The sequence below is a fragment of the Rhodamnia argentea genome, chromosome 1 (assembly GCF_020921035.1).
Source record: "Rhodamnia argentea isolate NSW1041297 chromosome 1, ASM2092103v1, whole genome shotgun sequence".
NCBI classification, from domain to species: domain Eukaryota; kingdom Viridiplantae; phylum Streptophyta; class Magnoliopsida; order Myrtales; family Myrtaceae; genus Rhodamnia; species Rhodamnia argentea.
The window spans coordinates 32343660-32354326 of record NC_063150.1 but is presented as its reverse complement, the minus strand read 5'-3'; the positions used below and the strand labels follow the sequence as shown (position 1 = coordinate 32354326).

General features: G+C 35.0%; 1 protein-coding gene across 1 annotated transcript; it reads right to left on the bottom strand.

Annotated features, from left to right (window-relative positions):
- Positions 1-4350: 4350 nt before the first annotated feature.
- LOC115752836 lies at positions 4351-9309 on the bottom strand. Its single transcript, XM_048278273.1, has 10 exons — positions 9157-9309; positions 8948-9034; positions 8062-8283; positions 7442-7606; positions 7317-7370; positions 7068-7211; positions 5260-5641; positions 4618-4621; positions 4454-4534; positions 4351-4357 (listed from the first exon to the last, which is right to left on the bottom strand). Exons 1-10 carry the CDS (start codon positions 9292-9294, stop codon positions 4351-4353), a joined length of 1284 nt encoding a protein of 427 aa, XP_048134230.1. The 5' UTR covers positions 9295-9309.
- Between the last annotated feature and the right edge of the window lie 1358 nt (positions 9310-10667).

Sequence of the window (10667 nt, the reverse complement as noted above, 5' to 3'; positions counted from 1 at the left end):
GAAGACTGATGCAGAACGTCGACGAATCGAGACTTGAGCGCTTCCCTCTATTATAAGGCCATACAATCACAATCAAAATAAAAACTATACGTCTGTTTTTCAACACTCTGAAAATTGGTCCAGATCCTCCTTCACTGGTCTGTCTACACTGTCTTTTCTATTTCGTGAAGAGAAAAGCAATGCTAAAAAGTCATTTATCTTTTTGCAAATTAAATTTTCGCGAATTTGAATTCCCGAAATTTTATGCAAGAGAGCTCGAGAAAAACTTCATAAAGAAAAATGCTTTCAGCGGCAATCATTTCCCTTTCCCCTTTTCGTTGACTAACTAAAGTCCGGAAAACTAATTAACTCAATTTTTTTTCAAACTAACAAAGGCACCCTAGAATTAAAGCCATGCCAACCACAACTGTCATGGTCAAAAACTAAAATCCTTGCATGAGTGCATAGGTCATGAAATGGAATGTAAAGATTTGCACTCATCACACATTTTGAGACAATCACCAACTATACTTAAAAAATTTAATATTTAAATATTCTAATGATAAGAGCGTTTTGTATGTGTCAAGATTTCCCATTTAGGCGGTCGATGTGATGGAATTTTTTCTTGATTTCAACGTTGTCATTAATTTACTTTAGATTTGTCATGCTCACTCTAATTTACTTGGTCCTGATTCCATGTTAGGAAGTTTGAGTGGGGCCAACTTTATCGACATCGGCTACTTTAGCTCTCCGAACTGCTAGATTATCGTCGGAATATTCAATTATCGGACCAAAGATGGAAAGCTAGGACCATTTGAATTATGGAAAGACAACCTCTTTTTTTTTTTTTTTTGAAAGTTCTGGGTTAAACCTCTTCAGGGCTTCATGAGATCCGAGAGGAAAGTTGGAATCTCTTATATAAAAGAGGAAGCTTTTCTAAAGGTACCAGGGGCTTTCTCTTCTTAAGTTGTTCAAAACGCCCTCGGACCTGCAGGCCAGCGAAAGATCTTCAGCAGATGAGCTGTCCATTCCTAATCTCAACCATGTCTTTTGGCAAAGCATACATCATGCCCTGAGAAAACAATGTATTATTTCCCAAAGTAAGCAGTAGAGAGAGTTTAATCACACTGCAAAATGAAAGAGAGAATCACCTGCTCAAGAGATGCTCGTTCTACCTGCATAGACATACCCAAGGCCTTATGATCTGAATGAAAAAATGAAACAAGCCATCAGGAGAGGACAAAACTAATTTGAGGAACTTGTAGAAAATTGATCGAACAAAAGCTATTGGTGAACACATACGTTTCTTTCCATTTATATGATCCAAATAATTTGCTGATCCTTTACCACGCACTCACAAACTGAACGTTAGCACCAAGCCTGTAAAATTAGAAAGATGGATATATAAAAATATGTATTTAATATGCCACGGGTCAAAATTTTCTAATATTTTAGAAATGACGTCTCTCGTGTCATTTTGGCATATTGCGTGTCATGTATCGATGTCGATGCTACATAGATTAGAAATGCACTGTAATTTATGAATGCCGGGCTTGAGGGTCCACTATGATGGGAACAATTAATGGATCTTGATGACATTTGAGTGCATCACATGGCGTAATATATGGTGTCATGCACATACTTATTATTCCTCTGAGTTTAAATTAAGATTTGGAATCACACATTTTCCACCTTCATCAAGCCAATCTCTCTCTCTTTCTCAACTCACTCTGAAGTTTAGCGAGTGATACTTGGATTAATCATACAAGGAGATAGTTACATGAAAATATCTTAGGAAACGTAAAAGGAAAATAGTCCATCTAATGTAACATAGGCACTTAACCTAAAATTCCAATTTATGACTACCAATGACGTAAAAAAAACAATTCACCCCTTAGAAAACTCAAGTGTATGACAAATCCAAACCCCAAAAAACATTTTCAGTCACATAATAATAAAAATGTGTTCTTCCATGTACTTTGCACGTGAATTGCACACCTATTGCACGTTAGTTGCACGAGATAAAAAAATCTCTATGTAAAAAGAAAATACTCCATCTAATGTTGTTTCACCGGAATTTCTCCACGATAAAATATCTTTAACCGAAATTCATTTTTCGGCTTTTAAATGTGATAAGGAGTTGTTGATACCTTAATTTTGGGGCTTAAGTACACTACGAGTGTCAGAACTTGTTTAAAGCACTCACTTTAGTGCCAAAACTTTTAAAACGATCACTTAAGTGTTAAAGTTTTTTAAAAACGATTATTTCAGCATCAAAACTTTCAAAATAATCACTTTAGTACTAATTTTTGTGAAAAATGTTCACTTTAATGCCAACTGTGGTGAGCTACATCAGCTCAAATATTAATAAAAAAAAGACTACGTGGGATTTCCGGAGAGCCACGTCAGCTCAAATCGGAGTTGACACCGAAATGATCGTTTTTAAAAAAAATGACACTTAAGTGATCGTTTTGAAAGTTTTGGTACTAAAGTAAGCACTATACACATGTTCGGGCACTTGTAGTATACTTTAGGTTAAATTTTGGTTATCCTTTTTAGTCATTAATTTTTCATAAAAAATTATAGATTAACCTTAGTCTCTACCAAAAAAATTAATCCATCATTCATATTTAATTTTTTGTCATTCATGCACTGCATTAACATTTAATTTGGACCAGGGCAAAGGAAATTGAGCTTAAATCGTTAAGTAGTGGACCATGGCTCACATTGAAATTTCGGCAATGGTAGGGGAGCATGTGCCGAATTTATGAAGTCCATTGGGGCCTATTTTTGAGCTTAATCAAGCCCACTCATGTTTATTTAAAAGAAAAGGCTTTTAATTTTAATGATTAATTAATCGAAAAAAAAAACCCAAAATTGAGCTAAAAAACGCGCGAGACGGCCCATAGGAGATCGAGATTTTCTGCCAACCTCATCCTAATGCTAGGACCAAAAAATTTTAGCTCCAATTTAAGAAATTAGGCCCTTCGGGACTTAATTGACATCATATGTTGATCTCGGGGCCTATTTCATAAAAAAAATAAAAACTTAAGCTGCAAGCATGTAACACTTTAGTACATAAATATAGACTTCTGTCTAGGGTTGTCGCCATGCACTATTACACACATTGAGCTCATAAAACTCAGAACTTCTGGAGAGCAAAAGGCGAGGCAAACAGCTCGAGATTTGGGTCCCGTTTTGAAACCGAGACCTCCTCTCGAGCGGCTCGACTTTCCTTGGCGATTCCTTCAGCAATTTTCCTAAAAAAAATCTTGAGTGTATTGCGGTCTTTCTATTCTTTTTTCCATGTGCAATGACGGTATTAAAATGAAAACTCAAGTGGCAGTGTGTAATGATAAAATTCGGAATTTTCATGTGATTTTGCCATAACCACACCACTTTAAGAAAATCTTTAAAAATGAGTCAACGTAAAAAAGTATATTTCGCTTTAAAATTTTCGGTTTGCGATTAGGCACAAACATCCCAACACTTGTTCTCAAGCTTTTCGGGTCCAATGAGGCCCATTTTTTTAAAATTTTGATATAATTTCATATAATTTATTTTTTTTCTTTTTCCTTTTTTATTTTGTTTCTTTTCTTTTCTTTTCTCCTACTTCCTCCACAGCTCAGGCTCAGCTCATTCGAGAGAGTTCGGGGGAGTTGGGAAAGAGAAAAAAAGAAAATAAACAATAAAAAAATAACATTATTAAAAAAAATTCGGATAACAAAATGTGTCCAATCAGTCCTTACCCAAAAAAAAAATGGAAAATATTTTTTAATTTGTTTTTAGGTCTAAACCACAAAAAATATTGTTATTTTTCTTTAAAAATGGCTTCTCGGAGCCTGAAAATACCATCTAGGCCACGATTCGGCCAATTAATCCATTTTGCATCTTTATTTTATCTTTTTAGTGAGACCTCCATTAAGGTCATAGACTCACAATCAAAATAGAAACTATACATCTATTTTTCAAAACTTTGAAAATCGGTGCAGGTCCTCCTTCATTGGTCTGTCTACATCATCTTGGGACTCAATTGTATTTTGGTGACAAGTTTTGGGACTTCTAGTGAACATATCCTTAAAAAATATAACGCCAACAATTAACTTACCTATCTTTCCTAAGCAAGGTTCAAGGTCCACTTCATAATCCCTGTGCTTCAATGGCTTCCTTTGCGCAGGTGGAGTCTTCATTGCACATAAATATCCATATTACTCCTCTAACATCGACACTCCTTTATTAACATAGGAAGAACCAGCTACCACTGTACTATATTCAATTTTCAAGGGGAAACTCAAATTGCCACAGGACATGCACAAATTAACTAATCAAACAGGAGAAAATAAAGCTCGCATTTTGATTTATGCCGCGACTCTATCTCCTGAAAAAAAACCAATGCCACAAAGCTTGAATGGCTCAAAAGCAAAAGAAAAATTTTCAAACAAACAAAAGCGAGGATGTGTCACGAGGAACTAACCTGCTCCTCACGTTCCCAAGCCCGTTCCAAATACTCTTCACGATCGAACTTCCTCCGGAGAGAGTTGTCGACCCCGACAGCCTGTGAGAACAGCCGAACAATCCCGGAATCAATATCCACAGTTCATTTCGCCCGAATTTCAGCAAACACAATCCCTTAATCACCTGCCTGAAACAAAGAAGAAGATTTCAACCGATCACAAGAAATTCCTAGACATCACAGGTTTCTTATGGATTAAGATTGAAGGCCATGGACAATGACCCGGAGAAACTAGTCTAGGCAGTCTAATACACACCGGTGTTCGACGAAATACCCAAATTGGGTTTCAATCTTGAAGTTCGGTTCACGGAATTAAATTTTTTTCAAAAAAATGAAAATCTGGAATTTTGTTAAAATAAAAAATGTGGGCCAGTGTCAAATTAGGTTAGAAATGACATTTTTGAAACTTTCCTCAGTCATTCTCCTAATTTAGTGCTATTCTGGCATTTTATGAATGATCATTTGATAAATAATCAGTTTTGTACAGATTAGAATTATTTAATGAAGTTCCACTCAATCAGAGTAATTTTATGCATATTTAAGTTCCCATTGAGCTCATTAGGATCGTAGTTTGGGGCTCTATAATCAGACTCACACATTGGACTGATCTACCATCGCATGTAGGAATTCTCCCCTGATATTTCAACCGCAGCCTCAAGAAAAAAGGGAGACAAAAGATCAGCACCAATTAAAAACTCAAACTAAGAGTTTACGAAGTCAAAAGCCTCCCCTTATTGAGTTGCTCAAAATAGCTCCTCATTACTAACCATCCATCCCTCCACCACAATAACCTCCCGGACCACCAAAACTAATACAGTACCCATCTTCGCGACCTCTATCGCCATAGTACTTCAAATCGTAGACATTGGATTTATCCACCCACTTCACTGTTTTTTTCGAAAGGCGTTGAAAACCGCCGGTCGCATCTATCCAATGAAGAGTTCGAAAAAACGTGGCGTGGCTAAAATCACCGTCAGGCTTATGGCCACTACCCATCGGAGGGCAAACTCCATTTCTCCCGGCCATACCCACTCCTCCCCAAGCCGCATGCGGCGAACCGTTGCGTAAATATAAGAATAGTTCACTCGGCCAATAGCCAATTATAATTTGATCACCAACAGTCAGCCACCAATTTTTTGTACCTGCATCCTGCATACAAGCAACAAATGTCCATAAGTTCCTACACATATTTGAGATTAATGTCATTACTTCTGAAAATTCTCAAAATATAAATTGCACAATGTTCGATTGGCAAATCTCACTGCTCGAGTATCTCTGAGTTCTCTCTTACGAGCATACATTGGCTTCGATACATAAGAACGTATCGCTCCGTTCTACTTTAGTATAGCCGCTAATATACGACTAAATCATTGTATCGAGTAGTTGGATCATAATCTCTTACCATAGAAACAACTGCATGTGCTGCATTGGTTATACTAAAATTATTATATTTGTTTAGACACATAAAATCTCAATTACACGTAAGGATCATCCTTTAACTAAACCAAATGTTACTGCAGAAGGAACGTGGTGGTAATTTTTGTGGCTTATCATACACGGGCCTCTTTTTTCTTAAGCATATGGCTTTAATAGAGAAGGCGAGAAGAGTTTTAGAAACTTACAAGTTTTTCACAGCTATTTTAGTTTGAGGTGTACTTATTATATATTATGAAAATATTTACGTAATTTTAGAATAACTGAGTTGCAGATAAACTACAATTTTAATACAAGTAGCTTCGAATATTCGGCAATGGAATATGAAACAATTGCACGTTCCATATATGTATAACTAATAACTCTAGAAATTGCTTATGTATTGTAAAGATGACTAATCAAATGACTAGTAAAATATTTACTAACACCAATAATAATAATAATAATAATAATAATAATAATAATAATAATAATAATAATAATAGTGAATAATGATAATAATAGCAATAATAATAGTAACAACAACAAAAACGACAATACTAATAATAATACTAATCATTAAAAAAAATTGATTCCATTTGAAAGATACAAAAGCCTATTTATAATTTTTTTCTACAAGTCTTGATTTAAGAAATCTATTGCTAAGCTTCTAGTTGTGCGTTTATCATTGTTTTATATTTTTTAAAGTTGTTCTTTCCCCGATATCTCTTATCGAATATTGAAAAAACGCTTTTTTTGTGTGCGTTTACCTAACTTCTGTACCCCAAAAGCTTTCTTTTTGGATACGTCCCAACACTAATCTATCACAGAATTGATTCCGAAGAAAAATTAGATCTAATTCATATTTGATAAATGCATATTATGTCTCAAAAGTAAATGGACATATCCACATAATTTCTGGCTGCCCTGACCTATTTTGAGAGAGAGATAGATTGGAACTTTCAATACTGTAAATATTTAGTATGTGTTAGTGCTAATCACCCAACATCTGTGCAGTTCAAAATCATTCACCGAAGCTGAAATACGTTAATCTTGTTCTTACCATAAGTGATTAAGTTGTGAAGAAGATAGCACGATAGGTTTGAATTGGTTTCTTTAAGAACAGACTACAGTGTCTTTATTACATCAAAATCAAGCTTACCTGGTGGATTTGGATGAAAAATACAATTTGAGGTCCGCCATAAATGGAAGATGCATCTATTAAATGGCCTGGAGTTATTGACCTATGAACTTGGACAAAACCCGGACATAGCATGTTGTAACAGCCATTACGCTGGCCATCACCCTATAAAAATGATGCTTTTAGTCAACAAAATAAGCCAACAACCCAACTTTATCGTGGGACATTCAAAATCCGTTGGAAGAATCAATCAATGAGCTTCATACTAACCGTCCAATATGTAAACAACCGAGGACGAGAATCACCATATAGTTGTGGAGAAACCTAGTCAAAGCAAAAGATATTATATCTTTCATCTCAATGCATTCTCGATATTTGCCTATAAATTGAAGTACCTGCCAGCCTGCAACAATCATATTAATATGATTCAGAGGACCAGATTCAATCCACATATTGTGTGAGCTAGCCTGGTCATGAGCCATGGTTAAATTGTACACATTAATTTCTCCACAACCTCCGTATTTGATATTTTCTGTCATCTCGTCTCTCAAAGAAACTACCTGCATCAAGTTGTAGATGGGTCAACAAAAGATAAACTTTTGTTAGCTAATGTCTCACTCTACAGTGGTAATTCAGCTTCAAATAACAAATGCAATTTGGATCAAGAAATTAGTTTCTAAAAGTTGACGGTACATTTTTTTTCTTCAATTATATGTTTATTTAGGTTTGAGGGGACAGGCAATGCAAATATACACGCGCGCGCGCACATATATATATTTCCATTTGGATCTTTTCTTTGTGCTGTTTTTTTTTTCTCATAGTGCTGGACTTGTTTTATATTATTTCAAGAAATTTTGGGCATATCAGAGGTAGCTAAGAAGAATATAAGTCATGCATTAATACAACACGTTAACGTTAATCTTTTCATAGGTTATCTACAGACTTTCAATAAAAAAAATCTCATAAACCTCAATGTATGTAAAGGTGCACGTGGCTGTGGGCGCTAGAGCATAACGCATGTAGAGAGAGAGAGAGAGAGAGAGAGTACATGTTGAGAGAGAGTATTTTGACTGTTAGAGGATGGCATCTTGGCTTCGGACTTTGCCCTTGTCAAGTCTTCCTTTCTCACTCGCCGAATTGGTACTGTTCTGATAGGGCAAGGGTCTCTCGATTCAAATTGTACATATTTAACCTTTGAAGGAGCATGAAAGCCAACGAAGCTTAAGTTCAACTCAGTCTGCAAAAAAGGCAGTCACGATCTCATCCGGAAAATTGTTCAAAAAGTCCCAAACCTATTGCACATTTGTGAATTCAATCCTAAACCTTTTAATTTTATCAATTGAGTTATAAGCCTTTTCACTTTTTAATAATTGGGTTCATCTAGCTAATTTTGGACGGATTTCTTTGACCTGGATACCGACCATCCTATGTGGCATAGCCGACGGGGGTCCCCAGGCCTCGGCCAATGGGTAGCAGCCCCCTGACGGCCTTAGCAATAATAACAGAAAAAAATAAAGAAGGGAAAAGAAAACAGAAAATAAAAATATTCTCAAAATAATAATAAATTAATAGTATATTCCAAAAATTATTAAATGTTGTTAAAAATTATCTACAATAGTGCCGATCGTGCCACGTAGAACGGCTGGCATCTACGTCTATGATATCCGACTAAAATTAGTCGAGAAAACTCAATTGACAAAACGTAAAAATGATTAAAAATCAAATGTCAGAATTAAAAGATTTAGGAATGAATTGGTAAAAGTGCAATAGTTTTAAGACTTTTTAGGCAATTTTCTCCAATATCATCAAGTAGAGCAAGTTAATGCAAGAGTGATGGTAGTTCGACTAAACACGATTTTCTTCCTTGACAGGATAAAGGGCAGAAAAGGTTAAATCATTACCTGAATTTTGTGGTTTTTCAACTGGGGATGATCAAGCGCCGGTTGCTTGTCAATTTCAACACAATCAATGGTGTCTCCTTCTTTGGTCTTCGTGAAAATAGCAAATATAATCAGTAATTTATAATAAAAACACTGCTTTTGAACAAGATAGGCTGCAGAGTGTAACATGCAATCCGAGAAATCATTAAAAATTTTGAAAGATTAATTACCACAAATGTCTTCATGGGTGACTTGGTCATCATCCGAACTCGTCTTTCCAAATCTCGATTATCATCACCTTCAGAGATGCTTGCCATCTCAGACGTCGAAACACACAAGGAAATCAGAAATAGTAATGCAAGTTTCATTCTCACTTGTCTGATGAATTTGTGGAGTTTCGAAATGATGTTGCTTAGTGTTAGGTTATGTCTATTTATAAACAACAATTTCTTTTCCGTGGCCGCTCTTTGTAGTTTGCTGAAACCGCACACACCTGACAATGGGGTTCAACGCAAGACATTATTTCATTAGAAAAAAGAAGCTGGACAAATGGCAAGCATGCATTTTAATTACACATAAAATAGTTTCATTAGAAAAAAGATGCTTGACAAATGGCAAGCATGCATTTTCATTAGAAATAAAATGGCAAGCATGCATTATTTCACGGACAATTTGTAGTTTACCAAGTCAAGTGAGAATTGCATATTTTTAATATAAGCAAAAAATTGATGACGTATTTGATGAAAAAATTACCAAAAATTCCTAAATTTATTGTAAATGTGCCAATTCGGTATTAAACCTTTTTTTTTTTTTGCCAATTCAGCCCTAATTTTTTTGTATTTGTGTCAATTCAATCCTAAACATTTTCAATTTATACCAATTCAATCCTTTCAGCCAATTTTGGCCGATAGGCACTAGCGTGGATCAATTTTCAATAATATTTTATTTTTTAAAATTATTCATTTTTTAATTAATTTTTTTCTCTTTATTTTTTTCCTTCTTCCTCCAGCAGATCGCCAAGCCCCAGAAGGAAGAAAAAAATAAAGTGAACAAAGAAAATAAAAATAAATAAGATATTTAAAAAGTTTATAACTGAATTCAAAGAAAAAGGAGTTTAGGATTAAATTGATATAATTATCATAAATTTAGGACTTCTTTTTTTGTGATTCTCTCCGCATTTGATTCTCTATCTGATATAATTATTTTGTCGAAGAGGGGCTTTTGTTAAGACAAGACGGATGAACCCAACTTCACAGAGGATCCATAAGGTCATGGGTTTACATTGATGTGGTTATGCATTTATGATTCATGTCATGGATGTGGTCAGGACAAGCCATAGCGGATATGCAATAAAATGAGCATAAGAGAAAGCTCCACAAATGGCAAGCATGCAATTTCAATAGTACTAAAATGGCAAACATGCGTTACTTAATTTAATATAATTTTTTGTTTATTTTGTTTCTTTTCTCCTTCTTCCTCCGCAAGGTTTTTTTCCAAATTAATTTTTTTAAAAAAATATTTACAAAAATATTTTTTTACAAAAAGTATTTATCGATTTGGGCCTCACTCGGCAATTGGTGTGCCCAACGAGGGGTTGTAGTAGGCTCGGCCCCTCGCTCGGCGGTTGGGCTGCCCAGTGGGCTAGGTTTTTTTTTTTAATTTCTTATTTTTTTAATTATTGATACTATAATATTTATTTTATTTATAATTTTTTTCTTGTGCAGCTTATCTTTATAATAAC

Bases quoted from the DNA above. Each gene is read 5' to 3' on its own strand.
- LOC115752836 (XM_048278273.1), bottom strand. From the start codon at position 9,294: ATGAAACTTGCATTACTATTTCTGATTTCCTTGTGTGTTTCGACGTCT. The intron at 7,212-7,316 runs GTTAGTATGAAG...TCATTTTTATAG, and splicing joins GGTTGTTTACATATTGGACG to GGTGATGGCCAGCGTAATGG. The intron at 5,642-7,067 runs GTAAGCTTGATT...GCTTGTATGCAG, and splicing joins TTTTCATCCAAATCCACCAG to GATGCAGGTACAAAAAATTG.